Here is a 27,810-nt window from a genome sequence, read left to right on the forward strand (position 1 = left end):
GAATCAGTCTCCTTTTCTTCCAGGCTGCTTTGAGCCACCTGGCTTATTGATTGAGTCTAGTGCTGCCAAGTGGAGGAATTCATAACTATCACAGAAGCTAACTGTTGCCGAAGTGGCTGCAACTGGTAAGTGGACATAATGGAAGATAGCAGCGATGCATGTATAAATACGTTTCCACACGTTAACAAATAGGAGCTCCCTGGCATATACTCAATGTTACAAGATCCAGTGGAAATGTAAACAACTTCTCTGTTTCTTTCAGTTTTCCTAAATGAATTGTTTATAGATGCGCCAATAGTGTGAAAAGCAAAGGTTTATTTTTACTGAAACACCACTTTAATACTTAATATATATATATATATATATATATATATATATATATATATATATATATATATATATATATATATATATGCTGTTGCACAACCATGCAGCATTTATATATATATATATATATATGCTGTTGCACAACCATGCAGCATTTATAATACCAGCCGCCCCTGGAAACAAGCAACGATCGCATTTCACATTTTAAAGAATGAAAAGATGACCTTTTTGAAAAAGCAAAATTAAGAAGGAGCGTAACGGAACGATGTTTTTAAATAAAGGCGAACAGTGAAGTGAGTTATAAACAGCACAGACAAAGTTAAAGAAGTACAATCTTCTCATTCTATTAGTCATAGGATAATCTGCCAAAGGTCGGTCAGTGAATACTTCTTGATAAAAATCAGACATGTGTTCACGAGTAAAAATCTTAATACTATCATTCGTTAAATGAAAGTGTTGGTGGCGTGTTAGTATCAAACTTATATCCTGACTGAATTACGTCATCATCATCAGCCAGTTGGAAGTGTGACAAACCGGTACCGTGAAGAAAATCAGATAACGTCTCCCCTAAAACTGTGAAAATTATACTTGCACTATTAATATTGCATTAGGTTATCTGTTACGCAACACTTGTAAGGTTGACACAGAAAAGAGTAGTGTTCTACTGTTAGTATACCACATGATTACTTCATTATCAAAATTTTCTCAAATGGATTTGATTATTTTAGTTATTTTATTATTTGTTTGAACAGATCATAATACTTTACGTTCGTGTCTTCGTTTCTGTGTATTATTATTATTATTATTATTATTATTATTATTAAATATCCTGGTTTATAAAGAATAATTATAATTCTAAATACATTTATCAATCGTAGTTAATATTAAGGGTCTTCACTACAGCGAAATTAAACTACCGCTAATTTTAAGACTCTTTCTGTAATATCTTCAAAACAAATAAAAATATTCGAAAAGCGGAAACGTAGTGAACTAGACAATACGATTTTGCATGTGATAACTTTACCACAATTCACCTATCTGCTTTTGGTGTGTCGCTATTTACAGGACCTACAAAAAATGCTAACTCTATCTACAGTTGCAAATTGAAAGCAGATAGATGAGTTGTGATGACGGTATCACATGCAAAATCGTATTGTCTAGTTCACTACGTTTCCGCTTTTCGAATATTTTTATTTGTTTTGAAGATATCACAGAAAAACTCTAAAAATTAGCGGTAGTTTAATTTCGCTGTAGTGAAGACCCTTAAATCCAATTTTTACAAACAAGAAACTTGATTTAAAAAAAAAAAATCACACAAAAGAAATAAGAAAACTAGAACATAAATATTTTGCTTAATTTAGGGGAAGGTAGTCGAATTCTGCGCACACGTGTTTCTTCAACTTGGAGATTCTTTACGACACATTGGTTGCTGCTGCCATGAAGCGACCGGTAGTAACTAACATTAAAGGAGGGAAGCCAATATGTCAAATGTTTAGACTGTAAGTGACAGTTGAATTATTTCTTTCTTGTTGATGTTAAATAGTCTTCAAGAGAATTAAGAGGTCAGTTCTATATTTTATATATTTCTAGATCGTTACTTTTATATTCCATTTATATTGTAAATGTACATTATAATTACGGCAATTCGTAGTTCTAATCAATTTTTAATAACTCGTAGTTTTGTGTTTTTTGTTAAATGGCGGAGTAGGGTTATTCTGCGCAAAATCGATGGAATATTCTGCGCAGTGCGCAGAATTGCACCTCAAGAGGTTTTATGTTAATAACAAGCATATGTAATAGATCTGCAAAATATCGTCACTCTCTGATTAAAGATACAGGGAAGAATAGAAAGAGCAACTACGAGAGGTAGTTATGCAGAGGAACAACTAAGAGAAGCTATCAGTGCTGTTAAAAGTGAGTGTGCGATTCGAGAAGTTGGAAGATTGTATGGAATAGCAGAAAGAATCTACTATTAGTCTACGGATGAAAACTGGAAATATGGAGTATGCTACTCTCGTAAGTGTTCTCGCGAGAACAAAACACGAATTGGTGGACTATGTGATAAGCGTTGCAAGCGTTTGGTATCACACCTATAGACCATCGGTGTTTGGCATACGAATTTGCTGAAGCAAGTCGAATTGCGCATAATTTTGATGGAACTACCTAATTTGCTGGAAAGGACTGGTTGAGACTATTTCTTTAAAGAAATCCAAGAATAAGCCTAAGGAAACCTGAAGAAGTAAGTTTGAATAGGATAAATTGATTCAATGAAGAAGCGGTGACACTATTCTTCAATAACTTGGAAACAGTAATGAAAAAGCACCATTTTCCCCTAAGTAGAAATTTCAACGTGGACGAAAGGGGTATTTCGAACGTACAAAAACTTGTGAGAATTTTGGCACCTAAAGGTCAGAAACAGGTAGGAAGTGCTATGGTGTGCGAGCGTGGAAAGACAGTCACTGTTGTGTATGCTTGTAGTGCATTTGGAATCTTCGTCCCTCCCATATTTATATTCTCACGGCGTCGCATGTACGATCTCGCCAGTATTTTCGATGAAGCATACGTCAAAGTTCCAACTATGGACAAAGCCATAGCTGGATTTAGGGCTGTGGGAATAATACCATTAAACCCTGACAAATTTTCAAAATCAAACTTTCATGATGTCACTATGGAGGAACCTAACATAGTCATTACTGCTGGAGATGATGAGGACAGGTTGGTATAAAACGTCGAGGAAACTAGTCGTGATTGTGGAATTCATACTTCAACAGAACATAGTTTGTGTCACATCTCAGAATCACATTGTTCTCCCTTATCATAGCACGCTTATGATTTCAATACACTCAAAAATATGTAATATTTTGTTCAGTTATAAAACAAGTAGAGAATAAAGTATATAGTAAAACCTGTAGCCCACCTTGTCATTCTTTTTCTGAACCCATGTCATCTACATATCTAACTATGTTATATGTTATGAAAATGTTTCCCTGCTTTAAACATATATATTTGCTTTGCGCAGAATTACCCCATATTACGCGCAGAATTACCCACCTAGTTGGGTAATTCTGCGCAAACGTATAGTTCAGGTTTTTTGTCTATTGTCGAGTACTGGTATGAGCTTTTACTCAAACTACGTCTTTAGCTTGTCTACTACACAGCAAACAATGGCTGTGCAAAGTTATGTCGTGATACTTACAAAAACAGCGGAGAAATAACGATTTTTCCTTAAGTGCGCAGAATTCGACCACTTTCCCCTACTCGTAAATAAAATGCGAAAATTCCATTTCTAGCCCAGAACCATTAAGCCAATCTCTCTTTCTGGTCTCGTGTTTGACTCTTGGCAATGGCTCAGTGGTAGAACGCTTACTCCTGGTGCGTGGGATCCCTAGTTCAAAAACCCGCCCAACTAAGTTTGTGGTGCACAACATTGTGTCCGTGGATTTTCTCAGGGTACTCCCGTTTTCTCCCACTGTCTCATTCCACCAATTCTTTAATTATTATTATTATTATTATTATTATTATTATTATTATTATTATTATTATTATTATTATTATTATTAAATTGCCTTAATCATCCGTCTCCTTTATCCTGAAAGGCATAATCGTATCACGTTAAACTGAAGGAAAGATGTTTCCTGGCGGGGACAATCAATCGGAAAGATGTAACAGTTTTTTTAGAACAGCCATCCTGAGAGTGTTTTTTTTTTTTTCAAGTCTTCCTCATTTATATCAGGCAAATAACGGGAGGGTACCTAACATACAAGTCCCAGGGCGCTTCCTTTTTTTTTCAGTAACGATACCAGCAGTAATTTCCTGGGGGGATAATTTAAGGGGAAGAAACATTTTTGGCGGCAGCTATTTTTTTTTAATTTGGCCTACCGAAAATAATATTTTTATATTGCATGTCCTACATTATAACATGTCTGGGGAAGTCGGGGGAGGATGATAGGTCTACTACCGGGGACACCATCCCCCCTTTCCCCATTCTAGCATCATCACTGTTCCTTCTCCATTCATTTCTTCCTTCCTCGGATAATGTGCTCGCCGAGGGGCGTCATTACTCATGCATGACGAGCCTTAAGCTGTAGATACCTATAATGGCCAGCGATATGTATGTTCCCAGTCAAGAATGAACAAGAGTTTTCTTCAATGAAATGAATTTTTATCATTAGTTTTTTTTTTTTTTTTTTTTTTACAATAATTCCCTTGGCAACAATTATCTTTTATAGCCTTATCTTATCTATCCAAAAGAAGAAAAAAATAAACCACAATCCTATGAAATACAATACAATGCAAGAACATTTGGAGATGTTCGATATTGTGCTTCAAAAACAGATTAAACTAAGTAGAAATAATCATACTTCTTGCATAATATTAATTCCGATGTTCTAATTACAAATATCGATTATTTTTAATCCATTTGGAAGAATAGGACTTCAACACTTCTTTACTTCGTTATATCTAATTATTGTGATTATATAATAAAATAATTAGCTGGAATGTCTGTTCTTCCACGGGGAAATCGAAAATGTCTGAACCTTTTTCCCTCCATACAATATACATTTCAATGAACGTATTTGCAGAAAAAAGTAATAAGATGCTATATTTTGGCATTAACATTTGAACACCTTATCTTCTTAGGATACGTCTCTTAATCAATGAAACACGATAAAAAATATCTTCAAATAGGTCCCAAGATTCATTTTAAACGATTAACCCGTTTTCCGTGATGCTATTACAAACAACAGTCACGCCTATTCCAAATGTTGCGGAAAATATAGAAACTGCGCCTCCGCCCTTTAAAACCGGAATTTTGGAAAATGTTGGGTCACGGGTCCTCTTATTTGTCATTACGAGTTTATTTATAAATTTTGATCTTCCTAACTTGAGAGGCTTGTGAGATAGTCTATTTATCTTCTTAATTTTGAACACTTACCCCTTTAAAATACGCTATTTATTCAAAGTAGTACTTGGAACCTATTTTGTATTGATCTCGTATTGATGCACGTATTCTTAATCTGCACCGTAAAGGCGTCTAGTTTGAGAGAAATATAGTATAACGTTTCGTGAGTTGAAAAAAAAAAATAACTTTTGATCAAAGAATATAATTAATTAATAGTTTAAAGCGAACAATATTGGATGAAAGGCAGGGCCGGATTAAGGGGGGTTTAGGGGCACTATAGCCCCGCGCCCTGCAGGTGGACAGGAACCTCCACTCTGATCAAATCTCAACTGGTTACCTAAAGAGAATCATGAAGATACAATCATCATCATAAAATAAAATATGACGAAAAATTTTGAAACATATTCCTTTAACTATCCTACTATACTTTCACAGAAATGTATTAGGCGAAGCCAGCAAGGGCCACATATTTTTTCTAGCCCCGAGTCTCCAGATGGATTAATCCAGCCCTGATGAAAGGGAAATAAAAACTCTTTATCTCCATTCGTAGTAAATCATATATAAAATGTTTTCGTGTCTAATTACTTTTCTATCCGTAATTAATGTGGCAACATCGCACGTATCGCGATGTGCTCTGCCATCTAGTGAGAAAGTTTTACCATAAAGATGACTAGAGATCCACCTTAATATTGAATCCCATACTTCTTTAGGATATACTCTCTTTCTTCCGTTGCGAGCGGAATTACGAGAAACGACGAAATACATGTTTCCTTATTTTAAATTAGAAGCCTATATACAAAATTTCGGAACTCCCACTTAAGTGAACCCTCATATTCGGCACTTTCTGATTAAACAAAGTCAAAATTTGAGTATTTTATAAATATCACCCATTCCTCCCTTTGGAGTGGAATCTTTATAAAGACGCTGAACCAAAAGTTACTTTATTGCTAATATGCGGAGTTTTATCCCTTTAACGCCAGGAATTCGTCAAATACATTATTCTTGGGGGAAATTTTCAACCCTTTTTTTTACTCCCTCTCCCCTTAGGATGGATATTTACAGAAGTCCTTCATTATCCTTTAAAGAAATTCATAAACTTAATTTGTACTACTACTACTACTACTACCACTACTACTACTATTAATAATAATAATAATAATAATAATAATAAACACTACTTTATTATTATTATTATTATTATTATTATTATTATTATTATTATTATTATTATTATTATTATTATTATTATTATTTATCTAAAATTGAATTTGGTTGTGATACTAATAGTATCTCAAATACACTAATAAAAAATGATTTTTTTTAAAGATTAATATTCTATGGTTATGCTCTTTGAACTAATGGAGGAAGAACCTAATGAACAGAATAGAATCGGTTCACAAATATTTTGTTAAGCTACTTTATCATAAAATGAAAAGAAAAAAAGATTATTATTCTCATAATTATGAATATTGGATAAGTTATTAGTGACTTTATTCTATTTGAAAGAAGGAAATTCATTGATAAATCCTTTATTCAAGTGATGTTAGACAGCAAGCATTGTAGCAAATATTGTTTAGAAAATATAGGTCTAAAAATACTAAACTTTTGAATTGGAAATCAATCGACAGACATTGCTTCCATTAAATTCAAAATCTGATATTCTAAAATGATTTATAAAATCTTATAGTGTTTTTTTCTTAGAATTTTATATTTCGAACTTTATATTTATGTATATAATAATAATAATAATAATAATAGAAATCGAAAACATCATTTCGACTCACCCTGTATACTACATCTGCAAGTGTTTTCATAAGTCTAAAATGTTATGAAGCAAATATACTCATACAATAATAACATTCATTATTTCTAATTTGTTATAGCTAATTTAATAATACATATGGTAATTATTTTCTTTTATCAGTTTTATATTAGTATGGCAAGATTAGTATTTTTATATAACATGCCCAAACAAAGAAAACATTCAAATTCGAGACTTTACTATTCCTAAGGATATTTTATTCATAATATATTTGAAATCGGAGTCATTAAGGGTCTTCACTATAGCGAAATTAAACTACCACTAATTTTAGATTTTTTCTGTAATATCTTCAAAACAAATAAAAATATTCAAAAATCGGAAACGTAGTGAACTAGACAATACGATTTTGCATGTGATACCTTTACCACAATTTACCTGCTTTTAATATTCCACTATTTACAGAACCCGCAAAAAATTACTAAATCTATGTACAGTTGCAAATCGAAAGCAGACAGATGAGTCGTGATAACGATATTACATGCAAAATCGTATAGTCTAATTCAGTAGTTCTCAAAGTGGGGTTCGTGGGACCTAGCCAGGGGGTCCGCGACACCTAAAAATTGAAATGTGTTGTGATAAAATGGAACTCACGGATGTTATGGAAGAAATATTTTTTCAGTTACTAAAAAAAAAGCAATTAGAATTATACCGAGGTTTGTAATTTTAAATGTTCTCCTACTTTACTAAATTTCTGCACTGAAGTTGGTCAACCGTTATATAGCACTATTTCAAGTGAGAGAAATTTCTTCTTTGTTAGGGGACTTTTTCAAAAACAGTTGTACATTAACTGTACGACGCCTCAGAATTTCATGGATTTCATCTTCAAATGGCGGAAAACTTCCACCACTACCACCAATTCCAGATTTTTTTTTAAAAAAAGAAAGAAGTAAATGTTCGTCATTCCTGTGCTTATAACGATCAAGCCTCCCTTCCCCAATTATGGAATTTCTAAAAAAAAAAAAAAAAAGGAAACCTCTCCCAAAATATATTCCTAGATCCGCCAGTGCGAGTAACTCTTGACTCAAATTGGTTTGCGTGTGCGCTGTGAGTACAAAGAGTTGTCTAAAAAGGCATTGCAACATTTGATGCCCTTCCCTACTACTTACTTATGTGAGCAGACCTTTTCTGCCCTTTGCAGTATTAAAACCTTAAAGCGAAATCGTCTTAATGAGGAATCGGACCTAAGATTGATGGCGACAAAAATTATTCAGATTTCAATGCAATTATGGACAAACACAAAGAATATAATTCCTCACATTGGTGACTCCACATTTGAGAAAGTTTTTTATCAAGTGAATTAAAAAAAAATTAAAAATGTAGTCTTGAAAGTTATGGTATTTTCAATTGAAATTCCGTTCACTAGGAACAACATTTATCTTTAGAATACCTATTGCATTATTTTTCTTGATCTCTTTCTTGTCAGTGATAATTCTAGTACAATTAGTGTATTTTTAATACCGTGTGAAATTTAAGATAGCATTGCAAGGGGTCCGCAGATTTCTTGCCGAATGAACAGGGGGTACGCAGATCACTTCCCGAATGAACAGGGGGTCCGTGTTATCGGAAAGTTTGAGTACTATTGGTCTAGTTCATTCCGTTTCTGCTTTTCGAATATTTTTATTTGTTTTGAAGATATTACAGAAAATCTCTAAAATTAGCGGTAGTTTAGTTTCGCTGTAGTGAAGACCCTTAAGCACAAACACGATTTCAAAACCTGTCACGTAATTTTACATGAAATGCTTACGGTATAGATTTTTATTTTGCCATTCAGGGCATTTATATAGATTGCAACATTGGATGTTTGCTATCACTTGGTCGACTATGAAGTATTTGTTATTAACAGCTTGATAATAAAGGATAACAAATGAAAAATACTCGGAAATCAACATGTGGGATTTATTGATTAAATTTGTCATTAATACACAGTCAATCATTAAAGAATTGTCATATTCTGAGAAGTAAAAGAGATAACGTCTCGCAAAACACATTATCTACAAAACAAATATCATTGTACGTACCCTAAAACACTATGGTGTTAATTAGAATAGCAATTTTCTGAAAGCGATTTATTATTAAACGGAGATGGCTAAAGGCCGGCTTTTTACGGCTTCATGAACCACTTACACGAATGTTTGTTGATACGCTTATGAACTCAAGTCTTCACGAAAACAAAAAGTATACACTGAGAAAAATACGTTATCCGGACAGCAGTAGGATATATTGTACAAATATACGGAATCATTATGTTTACTACGGAAATCAGTATGGGTAGGGATGCGCACAAGACGAGTCGAGACAGAATTTTTCTGACAAAATTCGAGTCGAGACAAAGCTCTTCCAATAGAGAAGAATACATTTTTCGAGTCGAGACATCATTTTTACACCACAATTTCGAGACGAGACAGCCTCAAATATTGTCTCGTGCGCATCCCTAGTACGGGGCATACGTTATCCATATCCACATACGTATTGCCCAATTTTCCGCCTTAAATGTTACATCATGCCGTTGCAGGATGTCTGACATCCAACAATCTTCCGCATTTTACATATGTATACATATATTATACACGTCAGCTATATGTTACATACGTCCATCTGTATGAGAGATCATGATCGTCTATATACAGTTCTTTCGTTTGTACGGAAAGTGCGTTTATTTGGAAAGTACGTATAAAATTACTTTTTCAGTTATTCGTTTGCTGTATGTTAAGTCCAAAAACTACAGGATTTACACATGTATCCTATGTTTTTAGGTACGCCATACTTTTTTTTTTAGTATAATCGTTCATGAAGTGCCTTATACTAAAATTTTTACAAGTTCAAGAAAATGTTTAAACTGACAGAATTTCAACAGCCATGCTTGTTGCGGTGCTTTTTTGTGACTTGCTACAATATGTTTCTTGTGCATCTTACAGAGATGTACCGTAACGTTTAATCCTTGAATTACATCTTCATATTACTATATACTTACTTACCCTTATGAATTCATTTGCTTTTTACGGCTATCATAGGCGATCAAAGGCAGATCTTTACACACCTTCTTTTGTATAAATTTCATCATTATAATTAAATAATTTTGAACATTTTTATAATGTTATTCTTCGGTTTCATAAAAGACAAAAAATTAAATAATTTCATTCTTTACTCCTGTTACTTGCTACTTACAGCGTACAAAATAAAGCGCAAATTATACGTATATATTCAGTTGGGATACTTTTTTGGGAAGTGTGGGCGACGAGGGAGATGCATTCTTACCTAAAGATACCTTCCTTAGGCTTTGACCAAACCCGCCCTGCGTCGTGGGCGCCCTGTAAGTAAACATCCTTCCTCACCATGACCTTTCAGCCATTACAATAACAATAATTGCATTTGCGGTTTTGGTTCGGAAGGGATATCTCCCTTAATCCTCCTTCCGAAACACTTGCCATTATGGATTGCTAATAAAAATCCAACTGACAAAAACAGTATATATATTTTAATATTATATACTTGTGTTACAGTTTCGGCTATGTTACATATACACATAAAGCACAAATATATACTCTTAAAATATATATACTGCTTTGGTCAGTTGGAGTTTTATTAGTAATCGTGAATTTTTCAAAGCTACAATGAATAATTTACACTTATGGATCTGCCGTGTTCCGGACTGGTAATCGTAAAAGAAATAAAATATAATAAATCTGTATTGCTCACGTAGTGATCGCGAGAATATACAGTACCCTGTAATATGTGATCGCGAGAAACATTTATGAAACTAATTTCATGAATTTATTGTCTTTTTTTTTTTCTACACAATTGGAAGAACGCCCTTATCACACTAATAACAATAGGAGATAATAATAATAATAATAATAATAATAATAATAATAATAATAATAATAATAATAATAATAATAATAATAATAATAACTCTTCTTTCCCAGGACATTTGGACAAAATTGATTGTTTCATTTAGTGGTGAAGCCTGGTACAAATAACGTTTTGCAGTTTCAGAAGCTGCGTGTACTGCTCCTGGTAACGGTAGAAAGCGAACTAGCAGAAGCACTTTTTTTATTATTTTTTTCTTCTTTCTTTTTTGCAAAATTGTAAACAGTTTTTTTTTTTTTAAAAAAAACATGACTTGTATGTAAGATTATGCAATTATTACTACGCGTATTATGCTATTTCTACAAACATACATCAATGTATTGTAGGGGTCTACCTACCTTCCTTTTTCATTCCTGCTTTAAAACATTTTCGCAGGCGACAATAGCGACATTGGTTCCGTTTGTCTTTGTCGACCACGCAATTACGGTTGAACCTTAAAAGATAAACAAAATATCTATCATAGACGAATTTTATGAAGCTATTTATAACATATTTATTAAATGTAATATGCATTACAAAAAGGCAAAAGTATTAATTATCCTTGTTGATTTTCCTATGAAACTAATTAGACTTCCAAACTATGAGAATTCAATACCCAAACTTGAAGTAATACATCAATATCTACTGGTTTCAATAGAAGAATAATATTAAATACAGAATCTGTTTCTCGGGCGTTCAATCCACATCAACAAGCCATTATTCGCTTGAAATTGTATCGCCGAATGGAACAGGAAACTGAAAATTCGTCAGTTCCCTTCTCTGACATCCCTGTCAAACGTCCAGAAGGCAGCCCACTTGAGTATTGTATTTTCAGACTTCTCGCTCAAGCGGCAGTTGTCCCATCGTCGAGTCCGCACTATCACCGGCCCGTGGGAATCCTGTAAAGAGGAGTGAGATGCAATGGTCTAGCTGCAACGTACTATCGAGCAACCGTACCGTGGAACTCCGATGCCGGGCAATAGTCAGTAGAAGTGGTATGCAGATCAAACACAACCAATGATGGAAACATGCCATTTCATAGGTAAGTGACACGTTCACATTCAGCTTAATATAAGGGAATCAACCTCTGTAATATTAAAATAGATCAACACTTATAGAAGTGAGTGACATGAGTAGATTATTTATTCTATTAGTGGAATATGGATGACTGATAACAATGGATTTTTTTTTCAAATATCACACGAATTATATTAAGCTTCGGGTTTTTGATGGAACACAGGGACATTTGGTCTCCAAAACAATTCCTGCGGGGACAGGTGTAAATCCGAGGTGTCTGAGAGCCCTACCAATGGAGATGTGGAGGTAAAGCTCGACATTTTCTTGATTTTGACACGCAATGGAGGTACGAGTAATATAATCAGCACCAGGCTGGGGTCAGTGGCGGTTTTAGCGGGTAGGCCGGGTAGATACGGGCCTACCCAAAAATTAAAAAAAATATATATATATATAAACGCTAAAAGATACAATAAAGAGTAAATATATTTTCCACTATTTATATTAATGGTAGATAATTATTTAACAAATAGCATCAACCACTACTGTAAAAGTAATTTCCTACTGTCATTAATCAATCAAATGTGTATATGTATCCATAAGCGAAGGAGCGGGCCTACCCAAAATTAAAATCCTAAAGCCGCCCCTAGCTGTGGTCCCTTAGAACAAGAAATTCCCCCCGGGAATCGAAGCTATTGGTAGGTAAACACCTTACCGAATACACTACCACAGAATATTCAGTATTACTGTATATACAAATAAGTGTAATGAAACATTTTAATACACGTCAAAAGAGCAACAGGCAGTGCATTACAGCGACGCATAATACAGCACATGCGCTTTAACAACCTAAAACTGGTTTGTTCGGATAATCGAACTGTACATGTTTATTTGCCAAAAAGAAGTACTGTTCAGTAAATTTATTCATAAAAACGGGCATCTCTTTAAGTATTACAAAGTAACGTACAAAGGCAACTTTAGCGGTGCCGGTCAGCAGCGCCTTATGAAGGCCCCATTAGAAGCAATGTTCCGCCAGCGGTGGCTTAGTGTGGCGACTACTGTGGGAAACTTGGTTTGGGAGTGAGGGGGATGATGGACGGTAGGGTGGGAGAGTAACAGGTGCGAGCGAGTACACAGTTCGGTTAAGCGGTCGTTCGGTTGACCGACGTTCGGATAATCGACGCTCTACTGTAAACGAAACCATACAATTTGAATGGGCTTCAGTCTGTGAAAGCCCCAAACCCTGTAATTCCACTGATTACGTTTGGGATTATATTCTTGGACATAATGAATAACCAACGCAAATCAGTTCACGGGAATTTTTTTTTTCTGTTCCTGAATTGGCATTTTTGTGGGCTAAACTATCAGAATGTGATTCCTTTGCCGGTTCCAGAAAATACATAATTTTCTTTACAAATATCGATAATTCATACTAAGTACTGATACCAGTACCATCATTCTAATATCAATATTTGTAGACTGCATGCAGTTTTGTGTAGGAAGTGAAATGTATAAATACTGAAGAGAAAACATTGCACAGAAATATGTTCGTGTGTTGAACACACTTTGTTTGTATGTTGTGCAAAGTATAACCACCAATGGGGTAACTTTGCACCAAAGTTTATATTTCAATAACTATGGTTATACCAAATGTTTACTAATGAACTTGCACTAATGTTTTTCTTATATATCTAGCTATTATATGTTTAAAATACAGTGTTCTAAATCATTACGTTTCTAAGTTACATGCGATTTTCTTTAAAATTCCTTAAAGCTGGTGCCCCAAACCCCGTCTTACGGTATAGAAAATAATGGTTGGGGCTAGTTCAATTGCATATAAACTATACTTCCAGTAAAATCATAGTCATATTTGCTAACATTTAAGATTTATACATTTCAATAGCGTTCAACAGAGCAAGGAACTATCCCTCTTAGCTTGAGTTAATACATCTCTTATTCTGCACCGTTATGTATTTATTTATTTTTTTTAGAAAAAAGTGATCACGATGCTTCTCTAGAAATTTGACAGCTTTATTACTTATAATTGCTCTGTTTACGACTTGAATAATTTAAGGCATAAAAATTAAATTAAAGCAGTTCATACATTTAAATACATAAATCTTTAGTGATTTTATTCTATTGGATAGAAATAAATATCAAAACCTACCTGCATGTATAGACATGGTTTTTCCTCACTGACCGACGGAAAAACCCTTTACATCCATCACATGACGCAGCACCATAATGTTTACCAGTAGCTCTGTCTCCACAGATAGCACAATGTTGATTTATACCTGTCGATGAGGCCTGAAGTGAAGGGTGCAAACTGGGATTCGATACTGCCATTTGCAGCTCTGAATCTGAAAGACAAAATAAATAATTCTTAAAATACATGCCCTTGACTTTTCATGTTGTCTTAACCCTAAACAACATTATACGTTCGTATCATACTAGTTGAAATGTCCGTGCTTTGCTTTCAAAGGTGTAAATTTGAACCTGTTTCCCTCCCTTACGATACTTTTTTTTCAATCGAAGTGAAATTATGAAAAAAAAAAAAAAAAAAAACTAGCTCGATCCAGTTCAAAAATTCATTTCAAATGATTCAGCCGATTCCTCAACGAAATCGGGAATATTATATATATTGCATCTTTTCCCTTACAAACGGATTTTTCTAAAACGATGAGGCGCGTAGTCACTATGTTTCATGAGTCAACTTCAGGATCTAGTGAAAGTGATATACTCTTCTTATTTTTGGATGAGTATGCATGTGTGTGTGTGGGCCTGTCATCAGATTTTTGAATAGAAAGAGGTCGCCTAGAGCTAAAAATGTTGTACACATATCTTCAACAGATTTAATCACATGTGAAGCCGTTTTCCTCGATTTTCAACTCAATGGGGGATAGGAAAAAAATCACACGTTTTGGAGATTCATAAAGTACAGTATAATCTCATAACCCCTTCGAGTTAGACAACCCACAATATTCTGTTGTGTTGTGGGTTGTATAACAATGTAATAATAATAATAATAATAATAATAATAATAATAATAATAATAATAATAATAATAATAATAATAATAATAATAATAATAATAAAGCTTCTGCAGAGCATAGCAAAGACTTAATATGCTAAAGAGAGAAATAATTATACTATAATTGATTTTTCCCTTAATTTTTTGCCTTATGACTGGAGGCGTAGTCCCTTTTATCAAGTAGAAGCCCATATTTCCACGCATTTTGAAAACAAAAAATGGGGCTACATGTTAGTTTAATTAGTTTCGTTTTCATTGTACACAAATTTTGACACTCGCAGTGTTTCCGATAGACCTGTGCAGCTGTAGTCACATCGCTCAAAATTCGAAGTACCAGATTAATTTATGGTGTTTTTGCTGAAACTTTGAGGTCTCGCATAAATACTGAATACTGATTGGCCATTTACATCAGAACAAATATTCAGTGAGATATGTAATGTTAATGTATGACTATTTTATATATTGTTTAGATGGAAAGCTTAAGAGCCTGGCATACTAAAAAATAATACAAAAAATTACCATTTTTCTTTTGCTTGTTTATTCATAAGTGAAAGGAGATAATGAAATGCAGCTTACCACATTCATAGATAATGTTATTCTACAACAGAAAATATGAACCTGAAGAATTTTCAGTGTTGCCATCGATAGAAAGTACAGCGTTGCCAGAATAATATTTCCCAAAAAAAATCTACGTTAAGGCAGCTACTAAAGGAATGAACTCAACTGCATTTGATTACGTATTATGTTGTTTTGGTATCCTGTTAACTACTTTTTAAATAATAGTTGTATTTAGTTTGTAATAAACAAAATAGTTTTAACATACAGTTATTAAAATTAAATAATAATGTTATTTAAAAACTAGTTCACAGGCTTCCAAAACAACATGATATGTAATCAAATGCAGTTCAGTTCGTTCCTCTTGGGGGAAATGTTATTCTGACAACACTGTAATTTATATGATTGGAAACATTGAAAATTCTTCAGGTTCATATTTTCTGTTGTAGAATAACATTATCTATGATTGTGGTAAGTTGCATTTCATTATCTCCTTTCACTTATGAATAAACAAGCAAAAGAAAAATGGTAAATTTTGTATTATTTTTAGTAAGTTAGAGACTCAATCTAGAAATTTTAATTTTGTTGCGGATAATAGAATTTGTGAGTACAAAGGAGAATAATCCAGGAATAAAGAATATTCTACATTAGTCATTATTATGCTTTCAATATGGGTTAAATCTCTTCATTATTATAGTTACTGGTTTTCTCTCCTTTCAGGAAGCAAGTCGCTTGGGAAATATACTAAAAGGAAAACATAAGAAGTTATGCATAAGAACTGTATAGTATTATAGAGTCGTATACCGGAAAAAGGGAGCGGTACATTTCTCCATACGAGTCGTTAAAAGAATTACCGTATCCGAATTTACAGCGACATCAAGAGCCAGAGAGTTATTGCCTTTGTGAAGCTTAACAAAATTGAAGAAGAAGAAGACAGGGTGATATCACTGTGGTACACGTAGTACCAAAATACAAAGCAAAGAAGGAGTGGCACGCATTTTTCTCCATTTCCTTTCTCTCTTTTTTTATTTATTTATTTTTTTTCCTTTTCGCAAGTTATGTTTTGCCATTCGGAAGAGGTCATGCCCTTCTGATCAGTGGTTTAGGGTGTAAGAACAGTTGCGATTGCATTTCCCGGCCATATGGCCATATATGAACTGCTGCTCGCAGCACAAGCATTTCCTTCCTTCCTTCTCCCTTATAAGCAAATGCAGCAGCGCATAATCAGAACACCTGACATTTTTAAAAGCTTTAAAACGTGAGTAGGTCAAAGATCTTCATTTTAATCTCTCTCTCTCTTTTCTTTTTTTTTCTGGGATAGAACACTTGTTTATGTGTATGCAGCCAATATGTCTAGCGAAGTCTCCATTTTGAGAGGCAGAATCCACTTACTTCTCTCTTGCAAAGTACGTTTTCTTTAGTGTAGCAGGCATAAGCGTGGGACGTTAAACTAAATCAAACCAAACCTCTATTGCAAAGACTACGGAAATTAATAAGTATTTCTCCATTCATTTGTTTGTAATTCTACAATAAGGGGGCAAGGTGGCTCAGTGGTAAAGCACTTACCTCTGGTCTGTGAGGGTCTCTGGTTCGATCCCCGGTCAAGAACGTTTGTGGTGGACAACATTGTGTCCGTGGGTTTTCTCGGGGTACTCCTGTTTCCTCCAACATTTTCATTCCACCTATTATACCATCATTTCCCTTAATTATCGTCTCCCTTAGTCTAAAAGGGCATAAACATGGGACGTTACACGGAAATATTTCATTAAATTTCATTTTGATTGAATGAAATCTATTTATAGGTATTTTAATGGAAGCTAGGCCTATATTCTTTCATAATAACTTTTTTCACAATTAAAGATTCTTATATACCTGATTCCATGATTACTAAAGTAAATTGACCACCAAGTATTAGTATACGATTATATTACTCAGTATTTGTGTATTATTGTAACAATTAACTCCAGGACTCAGCCTTAAGCCCATACCTCTTCAACATTCTCATGGATGTTACAACTCAAGATGTGATAATGTATGATGTTTGCCGATGATATTGTACTATGCAATACAAACAGGGAAGAATTTGAAAGGAAAGGAAAGAGTTAAGAGGCCTAAAATTTAGTGAATAGAAAATTGCACATCTCGAGCTTAACGGAGAAGAAAAATGAAATGAAATCTTTGAGTTTTACGTCCCACGGTTATGCCGGTTAGGCTAAAGGAGACGGTGATGATGAGTAATGAATGAAATGGTGGAATGAAGAAAGTGGGAGGAAACGGGAGAACCCCGAGAAAATCCACGAGCACGGTATTTGTCCACCACAAAATTAACTTGGTGGGGTCTGGGATCGAACCCGGGACCCCAAGCACCAGAGGTGAATGCTCTACCACTGAGCCACTGCGGCCCCGGTTAACGGAGAAGAAAATTAAGAAGTAAGGCTACAAGAAGAAAGATTGAATTAAGTGAAAAATTTTAAATAATTAGGCTCATCTGTTGCCAAGAATGATGATTTGGACGTGGAAATAACACACAGAATGCAAAAAAGATGGTGAAATAGGAAGAAAGTATGTCTATGTGGCGTTCTGTGTAACCCCAGAAGCACTATAAAGAATAAAGAAATGTATCAATGATATACATACCAGAAATATGGTCAATGAGGAAAGCGCAGAAAAGAACATTGAATGTTACCGAAATGAGAATGCTACGCTGGATGTTTGGGATAACAAGAAGAGACAGAATGAGGAATGAGAGAGTAACGGGAACAACCAAGATTTGTAAGAGATATCTAAGAAGATCCAAGAAAGAAGACTGCAGTGGTATGCCCATGTAATGAGAAAAAGGAACGACTATGTGGTCAGAAGAGTAATGCCAACAAAAGTGGAAGGGAAGAGAGGTAAAGGGATACCAAGAAGGAAAGAGAGGTAAAGGGATACCAAGAAGGAAAGAGAGGTAAAGGGATACCAAGAAGGAAATGGAAGGACACTGTTAAGAATGACTTCAGGAAGAAAATTCTAAGAGTATGGCTATTCAAGGATTCGTTTCCGATGTGTTACCCCCCGCAGCGAACGCAACCTAGATGGCTTCTCGGTAATTTTACTGTCGCCAGAGTTACAAATCATATTGTGAACTAGTCAGGCTTTCCAGGCCTTACTGCCACACCCTTATTTTCATTCATGTGAATCACGAGAAATAAAAGTATTGTGTTACATAGATTTTTCTGTGATTAGCTAATTTTCCGGAATTTCCTTGTATTTTTGTGATTTTTTTTTTTTTTTTTTGTTATACACACACATACTTTATAATAGCAGAGTTTCAATACTCTGCACAAAGTTGTTTCTTGCTTAAAATCCTCTTGCCTGGCAACAAGTCTTTCCTTTTTTTATTTTTTTAACCCTTCCTTTGGACATATTTTACTGATTCCGAAACAGCAGGCGGTATATTGTTCCAAAACGCACCAAACACGGATGAGCCAACGTATTCTGCGCGTTTTGTGTTGTTTTCGCGTTCGCAGCGCATTGTGAATTGCCTTTCACACTTAAATACAATGGTCAGCGTATTCCAAGCGTACGCAGGAGCCATAAAAACGCGTTGCGAACGCATCGAATAGCCGTGCACTAACAGGGGAAGAATTCCGGGTACAGGGCTTTATGGAAAATATTAATAAAAAATGTCGATCCCATATAATTGGGAAAAGACGGAGAGAAAGAAGTTTCCAAAGACAGTAACATTCACTAAGGTTAAGTCCTAAAACATGCTTTACACTTTGTATATTGAATCTCAAAAATAGTAAATAGACATTCGCAAATACTGTATCAAGAGGTAGAAAGAGAATTTTAACAATCAGTTCAAGCAAACCAGCCGAATGACAACACGCCTATAATTCATGATGTAACCTATATTTATTTTTATGTAATACTGTTATATGTATTCTGCCTAATGTACCAAATTTAAAAGAATGCAATAGTCATTTTTCCTTCTATCTTAGATTATATCTGCAACTTGCACTTTAATCGGGTTAATATTTTCAGTCCTTTCTTCGTATACTATGAATCTTTTTCAACTGTACAGAATTATTATTTTGTATTCTGAAAGAACAAATATTAGAAGTCATATATGATTAGAAAGGAAAAAATGATCTTTAAAAAAAAAACTCTTCCTGATTGGATATTATATCGAATATCGACTACAATATTGCTACAAAAGGCCAACTTCCATCAATGCTTGGGTTATAAGGGGAGTTACATATCGTTATCGGGATTCTTGTAGTAATCCAAAAGATGTGACGCACCTCACACGTCATATTGTGATCTCTACGACCTCACGCCTTTGGAAGGAAGGGGCATCGTTCTCTTCTGTCTGTTGATTGAGTTGACTCGAGGGAATACCTTCGGAGTTTGTTGGTTTTTTGAAGCGCTTTTACGCGGTAGAAGGTCCAAAGATGAGGATCCGCCCACATGAAAAAGAAAAATAATAAAGAAACGTTCACTCTACTACATCTCATCGGTATCTTATGTTCTTTTTGTTAAACGCAGATACGTAACTAGGTTAAAGCTGTTGATAATAAAATTGCCACAGATAACACAAGTAGTTACGAGAAAATCTTTTAAGATCTTATGATTTGATTTGGTGATCCAAACCTTTTATAAATGTTCTACAAATGTTGGCAACAGCTGTCTATCATTACTATTTTACGTAGGACTTTTCTCTTCCACTTTGGCAATAGCGAAAGAAACAATATCCTAAGAACGATATTATCTCTTAACACAAATACTGGCAAACTGGTAAGAAGATTACAACAGTCGATAATTATGCTTGGTTTAAATCATGTAAACAAATCAATCGAATTATGCTGAAGATAGCCTTAAAAATATCTGATATCAGAAAATTATACTTCAAAATAACGTTCTTGTAATCTAGCTCTCTTGTAGGCGAGATAGTGAGGTGGGGAAGGGCTTGTACTCCGAACGTTGATCTTGCATTATGGTATGTCTCTGAATCTGCCGACTGTACCAGACTCGATCCCCGTTAATATTAGATCGCCTGTCCTTTATAAAATCGGACGCCCAACACAAAAACCAAACTCAACTTCAAAAAATGACCTTTTTTTCGTATTTCTCGAGAAAGTATTTAACCAGTGTCAAAATTGTTAAATTTTAGCTTCCTTTCCAGTGCCGAGGCTATATGGAACGTAGACCTACGGTTAAAGAAAGAATCAAAACCACCGCACTGCGTCGTTCAATGCTATCACATTACAGGAATTGAATCCAGGTCTACGCGCACCAAACTCGCGCGCCCTAGCCACAACATTAACGGGGAGAGTTTAGTATGAAAACTGATCCCGAAATGTTAAAACAACTAGCGAATTCAGAGGAAAATTTTTGTGATCATAAATTGTACATTTTGGTTGGTTGGGTTGAGGTTTAGCGTCCTTTTCAGCAAGCAGCGAGGCTATATGAGACGCGAACCTACAGTTTAACACGGATTTAGCTCTAAAGACGTTTCATTATAAGACACATTAACGAACTGGAAATGGATTGTTATTTATTCAACACAGATTGATTCAAATTTATTCAAATTTTAACATAGATGAGGTTCGGACCTGAGACGGTTTTTATTATTTCACTTTGACGGTGCAACTTACTGAAGGGGATATATATATATAAGGTAGAAGGTAGGGGGAGGCATAAAAATGATCGAAAATGAGCGATATATGTGTTGAATCCATAGTTTTAGGGGTCGCTGAGATGAACAACGACACTTCCGATGTTGTTTAAATCCAAATTCAGCCCCCATTAGTAGTCCTAAGGGGGATGGTGACATGAAAATTGAAAATGGCCGATATTAGTGTCGAATTCATAGTTTTTGGTCCCTAAGTTGATAAGTGGCAGTTTTTGTACCCTTTATGTCCAAAACGAAACATTCTCCCCGTGCGAAGAATGGGCATTCTGCTAATATTAACTACAATTTTTAATGAAGACACGGTGGCTACATGATAGAGCTCTCACCTCTGGTGCGAAGGGTTCCTGGTTCAATCCCAAGCCATGTAAGTTTGTGGTGGACAACATTGTGTTCGCAGGTTTTCTTCCGTTTCCTCCCACATTCAAGGAAATTTAATTCCTGCTCATTGCTATTTAATACCGTTTTTACGCTATAGCGATCGACGTTGAATGCATTTCGGCCACTTTCGGTTTGAATAGATAAAGAGGGAAAATGGTATTCCTATTCTTGTAGCGCTAAATCAATTCCAGAAAAGCGCTTCTCGCGCTAACTGATATCGGTCTTGTTCTATGTAGATCAATACTCAAAGCGGAAGTTGTAGTGGATTTTCTACCACTTCCGGTTTGAACATTAACTCCATGGACGAATTTTATTTCTAAATTCTGACTCTCTACATTCTGGCCAAAGTTGATGATGATCCATCAAGTAATTCGTGGGAAGTTTTTTTGTTTCCTGGACGGACGTTCACACGGACAGATGGGGAAAATGAATAAAGAAGTTTTGACAGTGGCGGGACTAGCCCAAAGCCGGGGGGCTCAGCCCCCCAGTTTTCTGAATAACAAAAATAATTTAAGCTATTATTTATGTATTTTTTGAAAGTTTATAGTAAACATAATATACCTCTCACAGTCTGGGTTCTGACTGACCCCCCCCCTCCCCTAGTTTTTACCTTGTAGATCCGCCTCTGAGTTTTGGTAAGTTAAACTCCATCAACAAGTGAAAAAATATAATGAGAAAATAATACAAACACTTGTTTTATTTTATTTTATTTTACTTTGAAAAGTAGGCAGCCCTAAATAGAATTGAGTGTCTTCTGCTTTTGTTTATTCAATAGCAATTAAAAAGAAACTCAATAAAATCTAAGCAATCAACGTCAGATGAAACTAATTGGTTGTATTAATTTATGACTTTTTCCATTTTCATGTATTCATTTGGTTATTTATTGGACAATGCTTACTCATTTAACGTATACTGTAAAAAAGGCGATAAACATTTTCAGTTCTGAAAACTATGAAAATAGCATTCAGTTATATCACAATAGCAAGTCAGTCAATGGTCGGATTGGTAAATTATCCACCTGCCTTTCTCATTTCGCGACTTATATGTCCATAGCTAAGAAAGCTATTGTTTTGTGTATGATCTCAGAACACGTGTTATGTAGAAGGCAACCCCCCAAAAGAACTTCGCACCTCTTAGAAGAACTTAGCGTCATCAAGTAGAAATGTACTCCCACCACCACCACAACATAGCCGATGTTATTACAAAAATCCAAGGAGTCATTGCCATATTTTCTACTATAGGATGCAGACCATTATCAGAGATTAACTATTGAACCAGAAATAAGATTTCAAAGAAGGGGGAGTTCGATCTCTCCGCCCCCAATGTCAATAATTTGCATCCTCCTCTCTAAACAGAAAAACCAAAAGAAAAGAAATGAAATATCGGCATTACGTCTCATGAGTTAGGCTAAATGAGGTGGATGGTTAACAGGGATGCACCCACCGGGTCTGGACTTGCCCCTCTACCAAATACTACTACTACTACTACTACTACTACTACTACTAATAATAATAATAATAATAATAATAATAATAATAATTTCGATACTCGATAGATATTTCTACACTATTTTAATAAAGCTATGGTTGCTCTAGGAGAGATATTACTGATGCTTTAAGGTTCGTTTAAAGGGACAAGTTTTGCCGATAGATGACACTACTGTCTTCGTATCTCTCCCATGTATTTTTTATCTTTCACGAAAATTCACGATTTCTCTTACAAATTTCAATCTACAGACTTCAAATTTTTAGAAAAGGAACTCCATAATCTATCAAAGGCAATAATCCGTGCCGATATTTTATTTAGAATTTTCTTCATTGTTGAAATGGCTTGATTGTTGAAATGGATATCCAAACCTTTAACAATGGAATTGTTTCAACAATGAAGAAAATTCTAAATAAAAAATCCGCACGGATTGTTCCCTTTTATAGGTTATGAAGTTCCTTCTCTAAAAATTTGAAGTCTCTAGGTTGAAATTTATAAAATAAATTGTAAATTTTCGTGAAAGGTAAAAAAAAATACATGGGAGAGATACGAAGACTGTAGTGACATCTATCGGCAAAACGTGTCCCTTTACACTAACCTTAAAGATTTGATCTTACACTAGATCTGTGCTCTTTCTTTTCTTTTCTTTCTGAGAATGTAGGTGACAGCACTTTAAATAGACGTAGTGGCATGTAGTATTGACCGCCCATTCCAAAGCTTGGACCTCTCTCAACAAAAATTTCTGGGTACGCACTTGGCAGAGATTAGATCTAACTTTGGTCTTCTATTGGAGAAAGGAAATAATGAAAGGAAAAGAGAAATAAAAATTTTAAGGAAACATTTTACTAAAATGCATAAAAGAATTTCGCATGGAATAATAAATCTAATTTAATTAGAATGGGAATACACTTTAAGGCAGTGGTTCTCAAATTTTCAAATAACGTGGACCCCGTGTTCATTTGGAAAGTAATCTGCGGACCCCTTTACAATGCTATCTGAAATTTCATATGGTATTTAAAAATGTACTAATTAGAATTACCGCTGATAAGAAAAAGATCAAGAAAAATAATGCAATAAGTAATGTATTCTAAAGATACATGCTGTTTTCGTAGTGAACAAAATTTTAATTGAAAATACAGTAACTTTCAAGACTGTTTTTTTTTTTTATTTATTTATTTATTCAGAAAAAGGAAATCCACCTTACAACGAGATACTTTGCATCGTTTAATAATTACCTGTACCTTGGGCAGAAAGTGCTCATACTCAAGTACTATACTTGATATAATGTTAATTTTAAAAAATAACAAAAGAAGAATGTTTTTAATATATGTAAAAAAAATATACATTATTGTATAATTCGTTGCTAGGTAGTTGTTTATAGATACCTAACTTAACATGTGTGCTTACAAGACAGTTTGTGTAAAAATACGTTAAAAAGAGTATCAACTAATAAATCATTTAATACCGATCATCGATTTGTAATTTCGATAGAAAAGGTGAGAATCATAGTGTATATAATTATTGAAGATATTTTTATGTGTAAACAATTACTACCACTCAAGATTTACTTATATCATTAGCCGAACCAGGTTGACGACTACCTTTGGTGAGTCGTTGTAAAATTTTTGGTTTACCTCACCCGGGAACTTTGTAAATTCATATCCTGAAGTATAAAGTAAGGGTGAATTTACTTCTGTAATAAGGTTCATGACTACGAACTTTACTGTACTTAGAAGTGGTAGAATAATCACAAGAAAAATGATGATCGGTGAGGCAATGGAAAAAGAAACTGGTGACAGTGGTAACGAAGAACAAAATACAGCTCCTGTTGTATCCGAAATGTTAACGTTAGAAGACAAAATCTTAATGGCTTTACAGAGACAAGAACAACGATTGGAACAAAGTTTAGCCCAGATGTCGGAAAATTTAAAGCAGACTTCCAGTAAACAGTATGAAGAATTAAAGCAGACTTCCAGTAAACAGTACGAGGAATTAAGTAAACGATTGGAGCAGACATCCGGAGAGACGAAACAATCTATTATCCAGGCGGTGAGTGACATTACATCACAGTTCGATGAAAAGCTAAGAAGAGTATCTGAAGATTGCCAGGATAATTACAACCATACAATTCAAGAAGTCAACTGTGTAAAAAAGGATTTGGAAGTAATAGAATCTTCTATACGGCAACAAAAGATTCAGGTCACGGATAATTCTACTAAAATACGTGCGAATACTCAGTTGATATCTGCATTACAAGAGGAAATCAGGATGCTACAGATTAAGGACAACGCATACCACAACAACATGGTTAATGATCATCTGGAGTTCCCTTGTTCGCAGGAGATGACCTCGCATTCACCCGTAGCAGATCAAAGTGGACCTCACATTATCTCATCTTCAAGTAACCCATCCGATGAGGACATTATTTTGGAAGGAATTCATCCAAGGAATACAGATGGGCGAAAAAGAGATGGTGGAACTACACATCACGCAGTAGGTAGGAATTGTCACTCAACACGAACACGGAAAGGTGAAAGAAAGGTAAAGTTAAGTGTAAAGATGAGTGAAATACGTGCTATGAGTAAGTTCAGTGGTAAATTTAACGAAAATGCTACCTCTTTCCTAGAAAAATTTCAGGACGAGTGCAATATAATGTGTATAGATAAATCGCAATATATGAAACTAATCCCTCATTTATTACTCCCACCATGTTCTTTATGGTTTAAAACCGTACGAGATCACGTCAATACATATGAAGAATTCAAAGCAGCGCTGATTGCAAATTACGAAAATGACTTTTTGCTTGCAAACAGAGATGCCACAATTAGAAATCAACCTTTCAATCCTCGTTTGCACAAATCTGTTGTTGACTTTGTTGTAAATACATATAACGAATTAAAAGTCGTTAATCCGTTGCAATCGGAATCCAGAGTAATTGCATCAATCCGAAATTTGCTACCGTTTAAGCTACAACAGATCCTGTTTTCTACCCAGTGTATGAGTTTTAATCATTTATTAATGCTTGTACAATGTTATGAAACTCAATACCATGCTCAGAATCATCAAGCGGGATCAGGCAAAATTAAAAACAATTCAGATCATTTTGTACCTGTTCGTAATCTAAATATCCGTAATGCGAACAATACTGAACACAACCTAAATCGAGTGAATTTAAGTAATCCGAACGAGCAAACTAGGCAAAGATATGTTGGGAATCCACCTAACCTAATTAATCGTGGCAATCCTTATGTTAGACCATATAACCAAAATAGATTCAAAAATAGACGAAATACATGGCGAAATTCAAGGAATACAGTAAACTACATGGATAGACGTAGTCGTAATTCAAGAGATGGCACTTCGCATCAAAATCAAAATCATGACGCAATCCATGTACAAAATAATGCGGAAACTAATCACGATTGTGCAGTACAATGTACTTTATTAGAATCATATGCAAGTACGAATGTAAACTGACTGCAGTTGATGAAGTAAGAGTTAAACCCATATCAGCTACTGATTCTTATGAATATGTTTGTGTAAAAATAGATTTATTTTCTTCCTTTTGTTCGTCTAAACGTAGGTTACGTTTAATTTTTGATTTTTACTTAATTTAATTTTCTTTAATTCTCATTAACCAATGATAATTTTCAAATGATTTTAATTCTCTCTTGTTAATGTGAAGAATTATAATTCGATTTATAATTGATTAAAAGCAAAGGTTATTTATATTATAGGTATTTGTGTTGAGAATTTGTTGTCAAAAATTATGTTAAGAATAAGGTTCATTCTATTAAGCTATTTATTTGACGACTGTCTTTATGCGCTACTTTATATATTACCCGAATAAGATTCTTTTATATTCTGATGCCTTATGGATACAATGTATATTTTGAAACATCAGCTAATGTTGTTATTATATAATGCGCCCTGGAGAGATCAAATATTATTTTCTTAACATCACCGTTTTAATAATGATTGAAACTGCTAATCATTGTGGTTTATGTTTTAAAAGGTAATTTGTCTCTTACGATTTTTAGCTTCGCACCCTTCATTAATTATATTATTAAGCGACGACGTTTTTGTAATAAAAGATAAATGATAATGGAATAAAAAATTTATTATAAATGTATTTATATATATGAAGCTTAATGAAGATATATATACGAGGGGCGATCAAAATGTAAAGGACATAAGTAATGTAACATCATTATTGTAAACGGACCAGTGGTTCTTAAATATAAAAGCCAAGCTCGCTTGTAACTTTTATATTCAGTCCCATCGTCGGGCGACATTTTTATACAACGAGATACTTTGCATCGTTTAATAATTACCTGTACCTTGGGCAGAAAGTGCTCATACTCAAGTACTATACTTGATATAATGTTAATTTTAAAAAATAACAAAAGAAGAATGTTTTTAATATATGTAAAAAAATATACATTATTGTATAATTCGTTGCTAGGTAGTTGTTTATAGATACCTAACTTAACATGTGTGCTTACAAGACAGTTTGTGTAAAAATACGTTAAAAAGAGTATCAACTAATAAATCATTTAATACCGATCATCGATTTGTAATTTCGATAGAAAAGGTGAGAATCATAGTGTATATAATTATTGAAGATATTTTTATGTGTAAACAATTACTACCACTCAAGATTTACTTATATCATTAGCCGAACCAGGTTGACGACTACCTTTGGTGAGTCGTTATAACCTGATAAATAATGTTTTCAAATGTGGGGTCACTAAAGTGAGGAATGAAAT

The 27,810-nt window shown here is 34.3% G+C and overlaps 1 protein-coding gene across 7 annotated transcripts in view; it reads right to left on the bottom strand.

Moving 5' to 3' along the window:
* Hnf4 (Hepatocyte nuclear factor 4) overlaps positions 1-27,810 on the bottom strand; it is a 242,135-nt gene that overhangs the window by 34,415 nt on the left and 179,910 nt on the right. For all 7 annotated transcript variants that reach the window (XM_081756566.1, XM_081756556.1, XM_081756581.1 and 4 more), the window contains 2 exons: positions 14,083-14,275; positions 11,261-11,355 (listed from right to left, as the gene is read on the bottom strand). In XM_081756566.1, coding sequence (XP_081612692.1) covers positions 11,261-11,355; positions 14,083-14,275 — 288 coding nt within the window. The remainder of the gene's footprint in view (positions 1-11,260; positions 11,356-14,082; positions 14,276-27,810) is intronic.

This window comes from Thermobia domestica, chromosome 1, assembly GCF_964235325.1.
Source record: "Thermobia domestica chromosome 1, izTheDome1.hap1.1, whole genome shotgun sequence".
Lineage (NCBI taxonomy): Eukaryota > Metazoa > Arthropoda > Insecta > Zygentoma > Lepismatidae > Thermobia > Thermobia domestica.